Here is a 19,121-nt window from a genome sequence, read left to right as displayed (position 1 = left end):
ATAAAAAAAACTTTCTTCCTTTTGATACAGTTAAAATGGATTTGAGGTCAAATCATTTTCAAGAGGGAGGGAATGATGCGCCCTTGGATAGTGCACCGAACAAAACAGACATGCATGGCTTGATCATGGGGAGCTGTAAAGATATATGTTCATTGTTTGATTTGTATCTTCCAAACCACGAGGCTTATACGTATGAAATCACTTGGATAATGTTATCAACTCAATTACGGAACTACTCGAAGAAGAATCAGATCAAATGGAGTTCATATGTGGTAGTTATGCCATTTGCAAATCAGGTGATCTTCAGTTCTCGCGAATTCAGACCACCCGAGAACGTGGAAATGGTTAACCTTCTTTCTGATGAACCAACGACAAATTCTATCATTCCAAAGGTGATTATTCATGTTCTAAATGTCTACTAAGAAAGCCTTGGGCTTGATGGTTTTCAAAAAAGATTCAAAAACAAACTTGTTTGGGCCAAATGGAGAAACTGATAAAAATTGGTTAAGGAAAAAACATGGATTTCGACCAGGCTTTAAAGAGACATGTCTTGGCCCATTTCAGGAGTATATTCTTCACTTCACCAAGTCAAAGTCGTGGCTATATCAAGAGGCAGTCCAAGTTTTAGTCAAAGACTTTATTTAGTCAAGTCTTTGTTTCTATTTTCAATGTTTTGTTTTTAGCGCATTCTTCTTTGGATTTTTATAACTTGTAATCCTATAAATAGGGCCTATGAGCCAAAAAATAAAACATTATGTTTTCCCCTTTTTTTGTGAGTTTATCTTATTTGTTCTTTGTAGAACAATTCTTGTTTCTTGTTGAGGTTCCTCCAAGTAAACATTCTCTATTTCGTTGGACTTGTGCGTCATATCAAGCAACGTTTAGAAACCCTTCTTTTGTTGGACTTGTGCGTCATATCAAGCAACAACTGAAGTGTGGTAGTATCAAGAGACTTTCCACACCTCTTGTGTCACCAGTCAATCCACCAGTTCTCCCTTTTGGCTAGTTCATATCCCTTCAGTCCATTTGAGTGATTCTGTTCGATCTAGGACGTATCAAGTGGTATCAGAACCACTCAACCGGTACTATCTTTCTCATCTTCCATAAAACACTTCTTCTTCTTCTTCTTCCTATCTCAAATCTGGACCATTACCTTATCTATCGTCATTCTTCTATAAAAAAAAAAAAAAAAAGAGTAAAAGACCTATCGAGAAAAAAAGAGAAAAAAAAAGAAAGAAACAAAAGTTTGATTTATTTGGCTAGACGGTGGAAGATAAATTCTGCTGGCCGAGGAGAAATCTAGTCTTCGAATGGTTAATACGGATTTCAAAAACAATTCTCTTTTCTTTCTATCTTGTGTTAATCTCTTGTTTCTTTGGAGAAGCCATTAGATTACTTGATTTATTCTCTTAAAGTTTTTATCGTTTTTCTTTGTCGTGGATTGTCCAGAGAGAACAACAAAGCATCATCTCTGCTTAAATTACGTCAAAAACCAGATAAAAAGCATGGATTTGTTTGCTCTTGTTCTTCAAATCCACAAGTTGAATAATATTGGATTTCACTTTAGATTTAAATTCCATCAAAATATTTGGATTCAAAATATTATTAACCGAAACATACAAAACCCGAATGGACCTTGATGCTGAACCAGAAACCTGAAAAGTGGCAAACCATTTCTCTTCAATTAGGCCTATGTTCCAGCTCAGTTTTAGGCCCAATACAGTAAAACAAGAATAATGTAGCAAACGATGTCGTTTTACGAATATCGCTTTCTTTTCCTTTTCCTTTTCCTTTTCATTCTTCTTCCCCGATTGTTCTCAGATCTGATGATGCTCTGAATGATTGATTAATCGAACGGAGGCTACATCGAGATTGAAGATTCGCGAGCTATAGAATCTCACAGATCAAATTCGAATCGCGATCATGTCGTGCCTAGCCCTAGCTCTTCAACCGGTTAACGGATCTGACATTCTACTCCAAACCAGAGAATGGTTCCCACCGGCACGAGCCCTAATCGCTCTCTCCTACTTCCGCCAAACGCGCCAAGCATTCTCCTCCTCTAAGCAGCAACAACCTCCTCCCAATCGGAAACACACTCAACCTTCCTCCTCCTCCTCCTCCTCCGCCGCAGATCCCGACGACGCAGCCGCGGCGGAATTCGTAGGCGACGATCCCCTCGCTGCTTCAAACGGACAAGTAATCGTCGGCGTGGAGAGCAAGTACCGCGTCGTCTACCGCCTCGTGAACTCGATCTACATCCTCGGCGTAACCGTCGCCGATCACGACAACTCGATCAACGTCTTCGAGTGTATCCACATCGTGAACCAGGCCGTTAGCGTTATCGTAACCGCGTGCCGCGGAGTCGAGGTGACTCCCGAGAAGCTTGGGAGGAAGTACGCTGAGGTCTACATGGCGCTTGACATCGTCTTGCGTGGTGTTAGTAACATTCGTCTTGCAGCGATGCTTGGTGCGATGCACGGAGATGGGATCGCGAAGATGGTCCACTCGGCTTTGGATACGGAGAACAAGATCAGAGGAGCTGATAGCTGGATGGCGGTGGAGTCTCACGCCGCGGAGCATCAGGCCGCTGTGAACGCGTTCTCCAACGCGAGATTCGAGTTGCCGGCGGAGACTATCGCCGCGGGGGATGAAATGGCTGCGAGCTTGGCTCCTGTGGTGCAAGAAGCAGAGCAGGTGAAGGAAGAGCCGGAGGTGGAGAATAAGGATCCTTTCGCGGCGAGTGAGGAGATCAATAAGGAGAAAGAACTTGTAGGCGGGTTCAAGAAGACGAAGGATCCTTCCTCACAGGATCTGACTTTAGCTTTGGCGGGACTTGAGGTGACTACATTGCCTCCAGCGGAAGCAACGCAGTCTACACACATCAACGTGGAAGGGTTCGAAGGGGAGTACGGTGGGATTGCGTTCAGCAACGAGCAGGCCACGATTGGAGAGACTTTTGAAGCGTTTAGTGATGCCTGGGGAGGTGGGTTGGATCCTTCGGAGTTCATGGGACCAAAGAAGATTCAAAAGAAGGAAGGACTCGGCGGGCTTGAGCTCTTGCACACCAGTGATCCCAAGGCAGTGGAGGGAAAAGATGGAGGTAATGTCGATAACCTTGTTAAGAAGCCTGAGATGAAAGGTCCTGAAATGTATATCTCTGAGGAAATTAGAACCGAGTTTAGGGAATCATTGCTTGCTAGAGTAGGACTAATGGGTGTGATCTATCTGAAAACAATGCCACCTAAAGGCTCTGGTGAAGAGAAAGAAACAGAGTTCTCGTTCCGTGTTGAAGGTACTACTCCTGTTAAGAGATTCTCTATGCAGAGTTCTCGGATCAGTAGCTTAGGGAACGGTTTGTTTCACGTGAGAACCGCTCCTTCAGAGGAACCAATCCCTATCTTGAAGTATAGCTTGCAACCTAAGCTAACACCTTTGCCTCTTAGAGTCCGTATGGTGAAACGAATCAGTGGGACTTTACTCTCGCTGATGATACAATACGTCTCAAGCCCGGACCTACCTCAGCCTCTGAAAGACGTCGACTTTATTCTGAAACTCCCTGTTGATCCCACGTTGCTTAAGGTTTCTCCTAAAGCGATACTGAACAGAACCGATCGAGAACTGAAATGGCAAGTCCCTGAGATTCCTCTCAATGGAAGTCCCGGGAGGCTAAGAGCTCGGATGCCTTTAGACACAGATAACAGCGAGGAAGAACCAGAGATCATCTGCTACGTGAAGTTCTCAGTTCAGGGAAAGAGTTCTTTGTCTGGTATCAGTCTACGCCCAGCTGCTGAAGGCAATACTGACTTTTATGAGGTAGATCACAGGTTCGAAACCGGAGTCTACATGTGCAATTGATAAAGTTTCTCTTAAGAGAGTTTCATTTGTCTATAATTTTTTTCTCAAATGTCATAATGAGTTTGGCCGTTGTTGGAAGTTAATTCTGTTTTTCTCTTTTTCATGTAAGGTTTTGTGTACTTGTGTATCTTGACATCCGACTCATTGTTATGTTCTGTTTTTATTACATTTGTTTTTACATTTAGTTTCGATTATCATTACTGGAATATGTTACACAATATTAAGTTTATCATAAAATATACTTGGCAAAATTCTTTCAGTCTGTTAATCATTCGCAAATGATAGTTGATATAATTGAATAATTGTAGTTTTTTTTTTTTTTTTTTTTTGAATAATTGTAGTTTTGTTGAAAAGATAAGCTATTTTATCCTATAAAGACAACATACAAACAATTTTGAAATGGTTTCTCACTAAATATTATTACATTGCAAATATAAGCATAACAAATGCAAAATGTTATACACTGACATGAACATATAATGTGTCGTGTGTGCAAGTTTACACGCATAAAACAAAAAAAATCTGATCATGAGGATGTTTTGGTTAATGACATTTGCTCTATGGGTTTAGGCCTTTGCATGTTTCTATAATAAGGCTTTGTTGAAGGGTCGTAACTCCAGTAACGATATACATTTCTTTTCTTTTTTAAAATATGAAACGCACTATACCAGCCGAAATACAGCAATGAAACATGTCATTCTTATGCCCTTTTTCAAAGAAGAAAAAAACATGTCATTCTTAGGTCAAATATCCACCATGACATTTCTTTATTTTCTTTAAAATAATAATGTCATGTGAATATTAACACCAATTGCAATCCGTCCTAACTACGGTTTGCAGAAATAAAACAATAACAAGAATTTACAAATTTGTGTTTTATTCTAGAGTGATGTCTAGTGGTCAAGTTGATTATAAGAAATCAATTGAATAATAACATAACTATTTTAAACACAAACCTCCAAAGAGATGAAAACAGAGATTTTGAGCAACTTGGTCTACCAAATCGTTAACTTTAAGTCTTTAACACTTCACTTTTGATTAAAAGAACATATAAAAACATGTGTTCATTGACATATAAGAACCTACGCATATTAATATATTATAGTGGAAAGATGATTATAAACTCCTTACCTAATAATACATGACAGCTATATTGTCACCACACAAAACTACCAATTATAACAATCACAGGATTAACAAATGGCATTGCATGCGTTACATGAAGGTAGCGAGATGTCTGAAACCGTTTGCAATTATCCATTATCGTCTTAGTGCGAGAATCATGTGTTCTTTAGAGCTTTAGGTACTATAGTAATCAGTTTGATCCCTTATCATCTATGAAAAGACAATTGTAGTTATTGTGATTTTAATATTTTAGTAATTGAGTTAAATCCTTGAGACTGGATAACTTATGTTTGAAAATATGTTTTGGAACTTAATTGGTTGAACTTTCAGATATTACAATATTTCAAACTATAGAGATTTCAAATATCTTGACTTAGACCATAGACTTTTAAAAGAATAGTTTGAATCGGTTGTTTCAGATATTATAATATTTTAAAATATATTTCCGAGTTCTGATATATTTTCAGTCATGGTTGGCTTACACTTAGTTTTAAGCACAGTACCTATCCAAATTCTTGTATAGGTTTTTGATAAATTCCGTCAATATTTTCTTAAATCATATAAACTTGTTGAGTAAAAATAACAATATTACTTTGGATGGATAATTTAAGTACTTAACATGTGATTACTATTCATTATCCAACCCAAATCCTACAAATAGTATGATAATCAAACCATGAGTGTACATGATATAATAACCGTTATAAAACGAATCAGCTGGTACAATCATGTACATATGGCTATATAACTGAGTAACGTTGGAAACAAAAACTAACACTATATACATATGTTTTAATTTAAATTTAGGAGGATCCTCGATTTCAATCCAAAATTTCGCAGTAATATAAGAATGTATACTTTAAATACTATAATATTGACAACACATGGTTATAATTTGACTAATTTTTGGTCCAATATTATTTTATAGTTGACAATGCTAATTAATAGTACCCAATGAGATAAACATTTTGCATTTTTCATTCCCATTTCCCACATACAATATCCTCATCAACCATTTGCCTTACTGACCACCTTTGTGAGACTTTTCCATCACTTTCGTTTAGTTAAAACTTTCACAACTCTAACATGTTCTAGCTATGTCACTTTCAGGGTTTCAACTACCACTTCAACAACCAAAATAAAAAAAATAGAAAACCCATATCAAGTAAAGAAAAGAAGAAAGATAACAAGTTTTCACCATTTTCTTGTACATTGTTTATTTTGAATCCTCTCTAGTCTTTACCAACATTGTCCACGAGCTCAGTTTCATCTTCAACATCATCACCATCTTCATTTTGACTATCTATAGCCCTCTTCTCTTCTTCCTCCACAATTTCCAACTCCCTCAAATTTCCACTTTGACCCCTCAACTTCCCACCTTTCACATTTCTCTCCCATCTACTCTTCAACTCCACCAACAACTCCCTAACCGCCTTCTCCTTATCCCTCCTATTCTTGATCAAAGCCTCACTTACATCCGCAGGCGTCATCTCCGCCTTCTCAACCACTCTCTCCATCTCCTTCAAAACGTCGTCGTCCACGTCTTCCTCCTCGTACCCTAAATAGTTCCTCAACAAAATCTTCAACGACGAGAAATCACAGTAACTCATGCACACATGCATGTCCATCCTCCCACTCCTAAGCAACGCAGGATCAAGCTTCTCTATATGATTGGTCGTAAAGATAAAGATCCTCTCGCTTCCACAACAAGACCAAAGCCCGTCCGTAAAGTTCAACAAACCAGACAACGTTATTGTGTTCCCATTACCAGACTCTTCACCCGAACCTGACCCACTTCGTGTTTCAGAGCCGATCCTGAGATTTTGGAGGTCTTAAACGATTTAGTATAAATAATTTTTAAAACAATTATTAAAACTAATATTTCACTTGCCTATGCTCAGGACCGGCTTTGAGTCCACTGCTCTTGTTCCGGTTCGTCAAGTTGATAGAACAGTCGATGTCTTCGATAACAATTATCGACTTAGAACTCGTTTTCATCAGCAGCTTCCTCAACTCCGAGTTGCTATGCACCTCAGTGAGTTCAAGATCGTAAATATCATAGCCTAGATAATTCGCCATGGCTGCGATCATACTAGACTTACCGGTACCCGGTGGCCCATACAGCAAGTAACCTCTCTTCCAAGCCCTACCTGTCTTCTGATAAAACATTTGACCTAACACAAAATCCTTAAGATCATCCATGATCTCTTGCTTCTTTTTCGGATCCATCGCAAGAGTCTCGAACGTGCTCGGATGCTTGAAAGGAACAGACTCCCAAGGATGCCCTCTCGAGTCCAGAGACCCGCCTCGCGTGTTCGTGTAAAGCAACCGGTCCTGGTTCTTCCGACGGATCTCCTTAGCTTTCTCCGCGATGAAATCAAGATAAGAGTTTAAGATCAATGTTTTGTCTCTCTTCTTGATACGGAGAGTGAACCCACGTTTCTCTTCAGGTAACGGTCTCCACGCGAACGTCTGAGTTTGTCTCTGAGTGACGACGTGCTCCCAGAGGACGGTGGCGTTGTTGAAAGTGTCGACGATGGAGTCGTTGTTGGAGAGACCGAACGTGATGGAGGAGGAGTTGACGGCGCGGGTGAGGCTTAAACGGTTGCCGGCGATGGAAACGGAGGTGCTGAGGTAGAGCTGGACGGCGTTGTAGAGCTCGTTGGTGTTGACGCCGTCGAGCTCCGTTATGTCGAAGTAGCAGTAGGAGGAGAAGAGGTGGAAGGTTCGGTTGAAGAATTTGAGGAAGGCGAAACGGAGCTCCGGTGGGATTATTGATTGCATTAGGCTCTGACAGAAAGCTAAGACGCCGAGGAGTGATGCTAGTGATGTCCAATACTCTTTCATTTTTTTTTTGTTTATTTAGATGAGATCAAAGCAGAGACAAAAGGGAGAAGAGAAAACAGAGGATTTTTGAGAAAAGTGTGTGAACTAAGGAGAAGATTCTTTTAAAAAGTGAAAGCTTTGAGAGATCAAGAAGAGATGGTCTCTTTCAATTTATAATAAGGGTTCTTTTTTCATTTTCTTTGACAAATTTCGCGAGAAAAACTTTACAGAGAGAGTTAAATAGAAAAGGAATAGTTCAGAAAAAAATGTAAAGCTATGTTAGAGTGTGGTGAATGGTGATAGTGACAAATGCAAAGAGGTTAAGGAACAAGTGTAAAATGAAAGAGAAGAGAAAAACAAATTTGAGTTTTGTAATTTTCTTTGAATTTATGACTATTAATGAGGTTGCTGAATTTGAATGATTTATGGTCAAGATTTGTTTGAGACATTTCTGTTCTTTTTTTTATTATTGGTCAAATTTTTCGTTTTTTTTCTTTAAAAAAATGAATCAATGTTTACTATTAAAGTTTAGATATTATAAACCGTAAAAAGTTATTTGATTTTAAGATTAGTCTCATAGGAAAGAAAATTTTAAAATATGGAAGGTAATTACTATTATGGAAAATGCAAGTATACTCAATGCTGAGGTGGTGAAAACTGATACCTTTCAAACATCACTCCGTTTGTTTTGCTTAGATTATTTAGGTAGTGAACTCTCAAATCTCAGTGAGACAAAAAAAAGATAATAGAAAAGACTGGCTAGATCTTTTCACCAAGGAATGCGTTGTCAGAACAGATCTCTTTGGTAGACTAATGAATGATTGGTCTTAATAAGCAAGACAGAAAAGTTTGAATTTGCAGAATTACTCTTAGCCAAATCTTTTATTGATTGATGATATCAGCCCATCCTGATGGACTATATCTATGTTGGCCTACTGTATTTGTATCTCTACAAACTGATCAACTTGAAACAGAAGTCTAAAGAAACAAAAACAACTTTCTTTTCCAAAAATGGGGTTTTCTCACTCCCTTTTCTTTCATATCACACCATGAAAATAAATAAAGCAAAAGATTAGTGCAAAAGTGATTTAATAACCCAAAATACATTTCTTTGGGCATGGTGAAAAAATTGTATTCCAAGTTGAGAGAACACTTGCTTCTTTTATGGTTTGAGGGCGAGAGCGAGACCAACCCTCGGTGAAGAGTTCACAGCCTTCGAGTCATATTCAGCTGAGAGAGTTATGAGAGACTTGGGTCTCCATTCCCTTTGTACCACCATCCCTGCTTTCCCATTGTTAGAGAGTCTTGTCTTCACCGTTGTAAAAGGATCCACGGAGTAAGAGCTTCCGATGGTGAAACTGTTGGCATGATTGGAAAAGCGACGGATCAGTTCTGCACCAACGGATGTGGTTGGATTCACCGTGTGGACGTAAGTAGCTCTTAGACTCTCCCCTTTATCCTCCCTACAAGTTATATCACTCTTTTCAGTTCCATAAAAGGGTTTTAAAGGGAGGAGCATGGTGTTTGTTGTTACTTACAGCATGAGCGCAGCAGAGAAGTCTGGCTTGTTGAAACTAATTCCAGCGTTGTACTTGGTTAGTGACGAGGAAGCTGTGTCGAAACCAACTTCACCACCAAGGGAAACAGTCTGGCTTCCGATAGTTGCTGACAGATCAAGCAGAGGAGTTGGGTTGAGGCCAATGCTGGAATTGAGCGTCGCATGGGGATGAACGTATTGCACATCCAGCTGAATTATAACAGAGACACATGTTAAGACTAAAGCGTGCAGAAACTGACTGAGACTAGAGTAGTCGTTTCTTATATGGGTTATAATGCACTGACCTTGCCAGACTTGTGATCAGGTATTTTGAAGCTGATAACAGCTTTAGCAGATGGCATGAGATTTTTGACAGTTACTTTTGTCGACACCTGCATAAATACGTTTCGGTAATATGGTTTAAGGACAGTTAAGGTGCAAAAGATCAGAAAGCATGCATCACTACATATATTTACTTACACTTGAGTGGCTGTCGATTTTCAGATCAACAATGGTGTTTTGACCTTTATATAGTGTGCTTATGTCGCCAAAAAATAAATCATCCTTCTGCAAACCTGTCGCCACGAATTCCTGTTGGAAAGAAAATTATATTACGGTATAGTTAAATAGGTTCAAAGTTAATTAAGTGCAACTGTTTGAAGTAGAAACTGAGCCAAACAATCATAATTAGCTGACAACAAAACTACAACAAATGTTCTCCAGCTTACGAAGTCCATGTTTTTGGAAACCAGAGTATGTACATTAACTACGAAATACGAGCTATCAAAGAACCTGCTTCTACGAACTAGTGCAACAATTTTACGAATCAAATCAAAGGCATGCAGAGCAGCTATTCTGAAGTACTCCTATTTTTAATTGAGTTGACTGCTTCTTTCTAATAACGAATTTTATGGTATGCATCTCTAACTTTTGAACCCCCACCCCCAAAAAAACATTTACCCGCAGAGATTCTACATTGAAGGCATGATAATTTTCAGCAGGTCATATAAGCATTTAGCCTACTAAGATTGCAGCTGATATACGACATACCGTTCCAGTGGCACTCAGCATTGTCAGAGTAAACTTCTGGTCGAAAATGTAATCCTTGTTCAGGAGATCTGCAAATTATCAAATAGTAAATAAATGGCCAGCACTGAGAAGCAAAAGGGAACCACAAACACAGAAAAAGCAATGACAACGATCTGCTAAACTTACCTTTGGCTTTCCTGCCAATATCCGGAAACGGAGCTGGACTGCTTCCCATCTTCTAGTGTAGAAAAGAAGCTCAGCAAACAAACACTGACCATTCAGAAGCAACACATAATCAAAGGCATGTCATCAATATTGAACAATTCACAAAAAGATATGTTCCAAGTTCTAACACTGCTCTGAGCTAATCAACCAATCAGAATCTTCAAATACCTAAAAGTTAAAGCTATCTTATAGCAACCGCAACAACAGAGGCTGCAGCAGAAAGCAATTCTTCATTGCCACAAGAACCATGCCTATACATATGAAACTACAATCACGAATAAAATCAAAGAGAATCACAACAAGCAATGAGTGTAATCACAATACGTACTCCTCAGGTTTACCGAAACTATCTATGGAAGTAAACACACACACACATACAAATGGCGAGAAACAGATCGACAGAATCGAATCGAATCGAATCGATCAAAAGCCAATCTCACGAAGTCCACATGAATCAACAAAGAACGTTAGCTCGTTATCTAGATTCCTTACCAAATCGGAAGATCGACGAATAGTATCACCGAAACGGTTCACGGTCGATTGATAAACCCTAGCTGCTCCGTCGCCCTCGATGATGGTGGAATCAGGCGACGGCGGCTTTGAAGAAGAAGACAGTAAGTAGTAAAAAAGGCCTCGATAAACTCAAAGGGAGACGAGACGAGGAGGCCAACGTTCTCGCCGTGAGCAATGATAATGTCACCTGGCGTTGAGGTTCGTTAGGTCACGAGCTCGCACGCTTTTTTTTTTTTTCTTGTTTGAGAAAAGCCTTTTTGCTAATTCGCCTGTGATATAGTGTAGGTTCTGTCACAGACAAAGCTGTGTCCAGCTCGTGAAGCCCATTTTGATGGCCCAAGCCGACTCGCTTCGTCAGCTGCACGAAATGACGATACGACCCCTGCAATCGGTTTGCATGGAGCTTCCCTTGTTAACCCGGTTTTGTTTTATAATTTCAGTAAGCAGATTAGTGAAGAAAAATAAAATTTCTAACATTGTGCAAACAAAACCGTGAGACATAAAATTTTATCAAATGGTTCAGTTTAGTTTGGTGTGAATAAAATTATTTTATAGAATTATTGGATGTAAATATCGTCTATATTTTGGTGTATAATAAATTAGCATTAAAAAGTAATGTAATGTACTTAAACTGATTATAAGATAATATATATTGATGTTGAACATTGTTTTTTTGGGCCACCATGAAAACGCCCACAAGTATTCTAAGACTATTGAACATATCTGAAATCCTTAGTTAGACAAACGATTGTTTAAACTTTAAAAAGACATTAACGATCACAAAACCAATTAAAAAACAAGTATGAATTATAATAAATCAGATGGATCTATCTACGGTATGTGGTATAATTTAGAAGGCTTAAGATTGCTAGTAACATTGAAATAGTTCAATGTCCGTATCCACTTCTCTTGGTTCTTCAACAAATGAACCGCAATAGTATCAGGCCATAGCTCATGTGTGCATCTAGTCGGTGGCTCGGGGAAATTATACATGGACCATTTAGCATTAAACCGGTTCTTCCCTCGTCTTCCTTCTCGAATCCAGTCGCCAAACACTTTGTCTTCAGGACCTTCTAGATGTTTCTTGGGAATTTCAGAGTCTTTGAGCCAAACTGCGATGTCCCACGAGACTAAGTAGCCCATTCCTGACATGTAATGTACGAACGGGTCCATGCTTGGACATGGAATGACATAGCCGTAGTAGAGATCTTCTCGAGGTAATGGTCTTAAAGATGCTACGAGGCTTTCTTGTCTTATATACGTGTCATCATCGGCTTTCATTACGTAGTGGTATGGTGGGTTTGGTGCATCGGTTTCGTTGAATAAGTCTGGTAAGCTTGAGAAGTATGTGTAGGTCTTGCCTGTAAATAGAAGAATTAAATTAGTTAAAAAGTGTTACAACTATTCCAATCGGTTAAGCTAGTCCAAATCGAACTGAAAACTGAACCGAAAGAGATAGAATAAATTCAACTGGAATTTTGTGTGTTTATATAGTAACAAATCCTAATATAAAGTGAAACAAACTTCTTTTGTTTTTTTGCTAAACTGAAATAAATTAAATATATAGAAAATTATAGCCTAACTGCGCTTGTAAATTCTCTAAATAAACGATTTTTTATAAAACAAAAATTGAAACCATGTTAAACTGAATTGAACTATAATCTAAAATGTTTTTTTTCAAAAAAAAACTTTATTCTAAAATGGTATACCAAATCAGAACCAAGCCTGTATATACCAAACCAAAACCTAACAAAAATAACAGTTGCTTGAATTGGGAAATTCGTTTTCAAAGCGAACTAAATAAATCAACTTCAACCCAAATCGAACCGAAATTGACTATAAACCGAGATAAACCAATTACCTTTATTCATATTCTCGTTGCAATTGAGTATAATGATGTCATCATAACGCATGATCTCCAAAGCGACAAGCACTTTCTGGTCTTCTTTAGTCAAGTTACAGAACACAAACTTCACGTCGATCTTAACGCCGGCGGGAACATCCTGCGTGCCGTAGATCATCCGGAGAAAATGCCGACGTGGGTACTGATCGGGAAGTGTAAGAATCCCAATAAGTATCCTAATCTCATCATCATCTGAAGAAGAAGACAACAACGGTGTCTCCAATGAACTGCTGTTCCTCGGAACATTCGACAAAGCACATCGTCCGAAACTCAAGAAACTGTCGAATCTAACTTCGTTGATGAAAGCTAATACACAGAGAGCCACGATGAATAAGAAAGAAGGGATGATGAATTTTCTGCCGTCCGATCTTGGAGAATATTTCATCTTTATTTCTTCAATATAGACGTGGAGATGTTGCAGCAGAGGAAGAAGATGAAGAAACTAAATAAAAGCAGAAACTATTTTACCTTAGAGGAGACGTTAAAAGAACTTTTGAGAAGCTTAAGGAACGTGAGGTTCAAAGCAGAGTTTGTAAACGAAGCAAGTGCTGTGCTTCAGTATTTCACGCCATTTAACATGCGATTCTCTATTTTATTTATTTTTTTATACAATATTAATATGATACTAGATTCTGATTTACTCGTGAATAGTCCTTTTTGTTTAGGTACTTAAAGTGCATTCAGCCTAAGATAGTGTGGTCAATAGTCAATAAATAAATAGATGAAAAGATTTCTATATCAGAATACAATATATACTCCATAGCCATTAACCATAATATGATATCGGAGTTTTCGCCGTGATTTATGAATGCTTTATCAAAAAAAAAAATATTGGAGTTTTCAGAGTTCAATAGTTTCACAAGAGTTATGTCTAGTTTATTGATCCATATATTTTTAGAGTGAACATTTATTTATTTTTATTTCTTAAACTTGAAGATGTAATCCCAATTTTTAATATAATTTATAATTTTAAATATTATGGTAGCTTATAGTTTAAATGAATTAGTATCATTAATTGTTTTTTATAATCAAATTTGAATTTATTGGTGTTAATAATCAAATACCAATTAATTGTTTTTAATAACTAAGTCATTCTGATGGGAATGATCATCATATGTATTGGCTACAATATTTCAACAAATATAAGTCAAATTAGATCAACTTGAAAACATTATATGAGAAAAAGCGGTGGATCTAAGCCTAACGTTTGTTAATATAAATATTTTAAAATTTAAACATATAGCTTTGCAAAATCGAAAGTTTGGTGATTGGAGTCAAATATAAAAATTTGGTAAAATAAAACTAAGAACGTGGTCGGCTTCGAACTTCGTGACCCGCAACAGTCTCATCTTGCCACTTCCTCTCTGTAAAGTTAATTAACGAGTTGACTTTTTAGAGATCTCATCGTACTGTGTTGCCTTTTCCTCTCTTTACTTTTTTTTTGGTAAAAATTCTCTCTCTACTTGCTTAGATCTTTTATGAATCACCTCAAATTTTCACACAATACTTTTTTTTTACGCTTTTAGAAATATTTTTCATATGAAATTCCAAATTATATGCGTAAGTATTTTAGGATGCCTAGACTTAATTTCCAAAGTCAAAACGAGGAAAACTATATGGGAACTTTATATTCTTCATTTAGTCAACGATGTAATTTGGAACTTTCGTGGGCCCAAAAGGAAGGTCAACATAGCCATTTTCCCATAAAGACCAATATTCAAATTAAGCCCAACTAGGTAAAATATCCATGATCCATCCGAATAAAGTAGGCCGAGGGACGGAAAACTCAATTGTAAAATCAAGAAAAGAGGATATGATGATGGTTGCAAGATATGATCGGTGTAAGTCTAAGGATATATGATAAGAGGATATGATGGTTGCTCTAGGTAACGAATAAAACTTGAAAATGTCTTCGTACAACTTAGATTTAAAAACAATAGAAGAATATAACGAAACCGGTAAAAATATTATGATGTAGTCACTAGATTTTGACATGCACGCCCGTGCAAGTATTTTATTTAATTTTTATATTGTCTAAAATTTATTTTATAAGATTGATTATAAATATATATATATATATATATATATATATATATATATTAAAAACTTACCAATATGAAATAATTATTTAATATGTAGTTTTTAAACACATAATTTGATAAGAGAGATCGACAATAATTTTATTTTATTTTCAACAGCAATAATATTAGCCAATTTTATATATATTTGTCTTGTTATATTTTCTTTCCAATAGAATCAATAACGTAAATATAAAATTCATATGTATAAACATTTTTTTATTTTACATAATTATTTTCCAGTTGGTGATATTAATTGATTATTTACATGTGTTTTAAACATTTTTAATCTTTAGGAATAAATAGTTAGGTATCAGATGCTATTTTTAAGACAAAATATTTCACATTTTTTTAAAAAAATTTTAATTTATAAAATATTTTACGATAAAATATTTCATATTAATTTAAAATATTTTATAGTAGATCATATTTGGTTAGTTAAGATTTTATATTATGATTTTTTAATAGAACATTTAATTTTCTACTATGAAGTAGTTTTATAAAAAGAATATTCGTGTTTCAAATATTCAAGTAAAGAATATAGATTGTATACAAAAGATTGATTTTTTTCTTAATTAATTTGATAGCAATACATTAGGAATGCTTTAATTTGGAATGTTTTTGATATTAGGAATATTTTGTGGAGTTAATTTTAAGCTTTTAACATTTTTTTTCTGTTTCAAAATAGATTTAGAACATACATTTATTTATATGTAAAAGACAAATAAAACTTAAAGATATGTTCATTAAATATATTAGTGACATTGAAATGTAAATAACTTGCAAAATTAACGGGGGCTTATTGAACTGAGGGTTTCATCAAATAGTAGAGTTTTACCAAATCCTCTCTTATTGGATATGATATTTATAAAAACTCTTATAAATCCTAGGTTATTGGATATAACATTTGTAAAAATCCTATCAAATCTATCCTTATTGGAAAATATGGATTTCATCAAGAGCTAATTAGCTCAAAACCAATGAAAGACATGGAAATTAAGTATATACCAAAAACAGTAAAACTTTGGGCTGTATAGTGTTTCAGAGTGATGCTAAATGACTTTCCTATCCCTTTTTAAGCTACTTTCGTTTTAATCTTTAGGCAAGTAGGTTTTTAGGTGTGCAGTAGTAGGATTTGGAAGATATTTTATAGATTTAGTTAAGGTTTTGTTTAGTTTTTCTTTAGACAGAGAAACCATGTAAAGAATTAGTGAAACTTTTTGATTTCTCTTCCACAATCCTTTCCATATCTACTCCTCCGTCGTGTTTTTATCTGAGAAGATTATTTCAGCAATCGCAAGGAATCCTTAACAACTAAGATTGCACGACGATCCACGTTGTTCGGTTGTTGTGTTAAATTCTCGGAGAAGATTTTGTTGTTTTCCTTTTATTAACAGTGGTCACAGTACACCTATAGATTATGAACTCTTTGTTATTATTGTAGGTTTATTTCTCCATCGAATTCCTCGTTTGTTCATCGTGAAGGGTGTGATAGATATCAGATTTGAGCTTTTCTTCCCGTTATAGCCAATAGTTTCATCCAAAATTAGAAACCTAGATCAATGATCACTGCTAGTTTTTGGTAGATTAAATTCAAGCAACTTCGGTGGCGGTGTAGCTTTTGGTGGTAGAAGAAATTCCCAGTGGTTCAAAGTGACGCAAATACACATCAGCAATGGATCTGAAAGACATATGTGCGGGTTACAAACTTGCATAAAAAATATTACTGGCCAATAACAAAACCTGGACGGCTAATTATATATTTTCATCGCTAACACATTATTTTTACATATATTCTAATAGATAACCTTAAATAAAATACAATAGTAGATATCCATATAAAGTTAGGTAAATGAAAAAATATAAAACATGATGGTTGCAAGCTAGTTAAATGAAGTTTAACATTCAAAATAAAAATATCATTTGTAAATTGAATCAGACAAACATATGAATAATTTGAAATGTTATACTAAGATGGTGTATAGTCGGCTAAAAATTTATGTGTTTTTTAAGCATAATATTAGTTTCAACAAAAGGAAATACAAAATATTTGAAAATGTTGTTAACCGGATATAATAGGCAAAGCTCAGCTAAAAATAGTTTTAGCTCACAATAAGAAAGGTTAGACGTCTAAATGACTTAGTATCATCAAAACTTGTTTTACCTTAGGCTGTGTAAAAGCTCTTTGATATTTCCATTGAAGTTAATTGAAATTTAACATTCAAAATACAAATATTATTTGTAAATTCTATTAGACAAACATATGAATAATTACAAATGTTATACTAAGATGGTGTATACCCTACTAAAAATTTATGTATTTTTTTAAAAATAATATTAGTTTCACCAAAAGGGAATACAAAATATTTGAAAAATGTTGTAACCAGATAAAATAGACAAAGCTCAGCTAAAAATAAATTTACCTCGCACTAAGAAAGGTTAGACGTCTAAGTGACTTGGACAGCTAACATAATATATACACGGTTAGAAGATGAGTTATTTGGGATAACAATTGATTTGTTTGTATTGTCAAGTTATTAGACAGTTAATAGAATATTTGCACGGTTAACAAACAAGTTATTTAGATAAACTCGTTCGATTTTGAATATCACATTCTTTGCTATCATAAGAATCAAGCTCATAGCTATGATATATGAAATAAATATACAAATAATGCTTTGGAAATATTTTCTTTGGTAAATGACAAATTGTTAGACAGCTAATATAATATATACACCTTTATAAATGAGTTACTTGAGACTAAAACTGGATTTTTTTTTAGTATCAAGTTGTTATACAAGCAATATAATATGTACACGGTTAATGAAGATCTTATATGACTTGTCAATCCTACAACATATATAACTTAAGGTTTCACTAGAGAAGGCTTCAAGTGGAGATGCAAAGGCAAATAAATTTCACGGGAGACGCAGCGGCCGAAGGCTTCATTAGAGGCGCAGCGGCAGAGAGCTTCACCGGAGGCGCAGCGACGAAGAGCTTCACCAGAGAAGCTACGGCCGAGAGCTTCACCAGAGACGCGCGGCAGAGAGCTTCACTGAAGACGCGTGGGAAGAAGAAAGTGATCGGTGATACAGAGACGGTGAGCTTCATCGGAGACGTAGCTGCGGAGAGCTTCACCGGAGACGCATCAGCAGAGAACTTGAGAGTTGAGTATTTGTCTGATACCGCATGCGAACCCCCAAAGTTTTTTCACCGGCAGCGAAAAAATTCTCTCCGGTAAATCCAACGGAGGTGGTTGAATAGCCTCTGATTTCATCGTCTCCGGTAAATCCAACGATGATGGTTGAACAACTGATCTAGAAATTAAATATGGAATCTGGGAGAGAGTTACAAAAGAAAGATGTTGAAATGAGAAATGAAGTTTCGAAATTGACTCTATCTACATGACATAGAAGAGACGGTACGTGTTTGCTTTCTGACAACAATATATTTGAGAAGATTTTGTGACAGCTTGCAAAATCCGCGTAAAATCTTCGTATAAGATCTGGCCTATCGAGATTGTCAGTTGGAGAGAAGTAAGGGTAGGGGCTTTTGTGTATTAATAAAAAATGCACAGTGTATAAACGCTTAAGGTTGGTATTTTGCTAAATACGCTATACTTTGTTGGTGTAGCTCCTAATTTCTCTTTCATCAATGATACATATCAAGAATTTTTGTGAATTATCAGAAAAAATTATTTACACTTGAATTACAATAGCAATGAATACCATGTAAAGATATGGAATTTCAAAAAGAAGAAAAAGGCGATTATTATATCTCCTCACTTTAAACCTACAAACCCAGAAATAAAATGATCAAACCATAGAAATGGTTTGTCGCTCTCGTATGTTCGTAAATTGAGAAAGAAATGAAGGGGTCAAAAATCAGATCAAAGAGACCCTTTCAAAACAAGAAACCTTTCTTTTCTGGTGATAGTACGGACGGCGAAGTTCTCAGTCACAGTAGACTGGCAACATCGAAAGGTAACTCCTTAACAACAATGGTATATAACTTCTGAATAACATAACTA

At 36.1% G+C, this 19,121-nt stretch overlaps 4 protein-coding genes across 4 annotated transcripts; 1 reads left to right on the top strand and 3 right to left on the bottom strand.

Annotated features, from left to right (window-relative positions):
• The first annotated feature begins 1,774 nt into the window (after positions 1-1,774).
• LOC106387330 lies at positions 1,775-4,039 on the top strand. Its single transcript, XM_013827160.3, has one exon. The coding sequence runs from the start codon at positions 1,924-1,926 to the stop codon at positions 3,853-3,855; it is 1,932 nt and encodes a 643-aa protein (XP_013682614.3). The 5' UTR covers positions 1,775-1,923; the 3' UTR covers positions 3,856-4,039.
• A 1,896-nt stretch (positions 4,040-5,935) lies between these two features.
• On the bottom strand, positions 5,936-8,309 carry LOC111210484 (AAA-ATPase At5g57480-like). Its single transcript, XM_022710893.2, has 2 exons — positions 6,872-8,309; positions 5,936-6,795 (listed from the first exon to the last, which is right to left on the bottom strand). Exons 1-2 carry the CDS (start codon positions 7,825-7,827, stop codon positions 6,213-6,215), a joined length of 1,539 nt encoding a protein of 512 aa, XP_022566614.1. The 5' UTR covers positions 7,828-8,309; the 3' UTR covers positions 5,936-6,212.
• Positions 8,310-8,785: 476 nt separating this feature from the next.
• LOC106387332 (mitochondrial outer membrane protein porin 4) lies at positions 8,786-11,345 on the bottom strand. The gene is made up of 7 exons (XM_013827163.3): positions 11,090-11,345; positions 10,559-10,642; positions 10,394-10,461; positions 9,824-9,934; positions 9,649-9,735; positions 9,345-9,553; positions 8,786-9,269 (listed from the first exon to the last, which is right to left on the bottom strand). Exons 2-7 carry the CDS (start codon positions 10,605-10,607, stop codon positions 8,969-8,971), a joined length of 825 nt encoding a protein of 274 aa, XP_013682617.1. The 5' UTR covers positions 10,608-10,642; positions 11,090-11,345; the 3' UTR covers positions 8,786-8,968.
• Positions 11,346-11,899: 554 nt separating this feature from the next.
• LOC111210489 lies at positions 11,900-13,668 on the bottom strand. Its single transcript, XM_022710904.2, has 2 exons — positions 12,972-13,668; positions 11,900-12,471 (listed from the first exon to the last, which is right to left on the bottom strand). Exons 1-2 carry the CDS (start codon positions 13,396-13,398, stop codon positions 11,942-11,944), a joined length of 957 nt encoding a protein of 318 aa, XP_022566625.1. The 5' UTR covers positions 13,399-13,668; the 3' UTR covers positions 11,900-11,941.
• Between the last annotated feature and the right edge of the window lie 5,453 nt (positions 13,669-19,121).

This window comes from Brassica napus, chromosome C3 (assembly GCF_020379485.1).
Source record: "Brassica napus cultivar Da-Ae chromosome C3, Da-Ae, whole genome shotgun sequence".
Taxonomy (NCBI): Eukaryota; Viridiplantae; Streptophyta; class Magnoliopsida; order Brassicales; family Brassicaceae; genus Brassica; species Brassica napus.
Note: the sequence above shows the minus strand (reverse complement) of the source record. Positions and strands in the feature narration are given on the sequence as shown.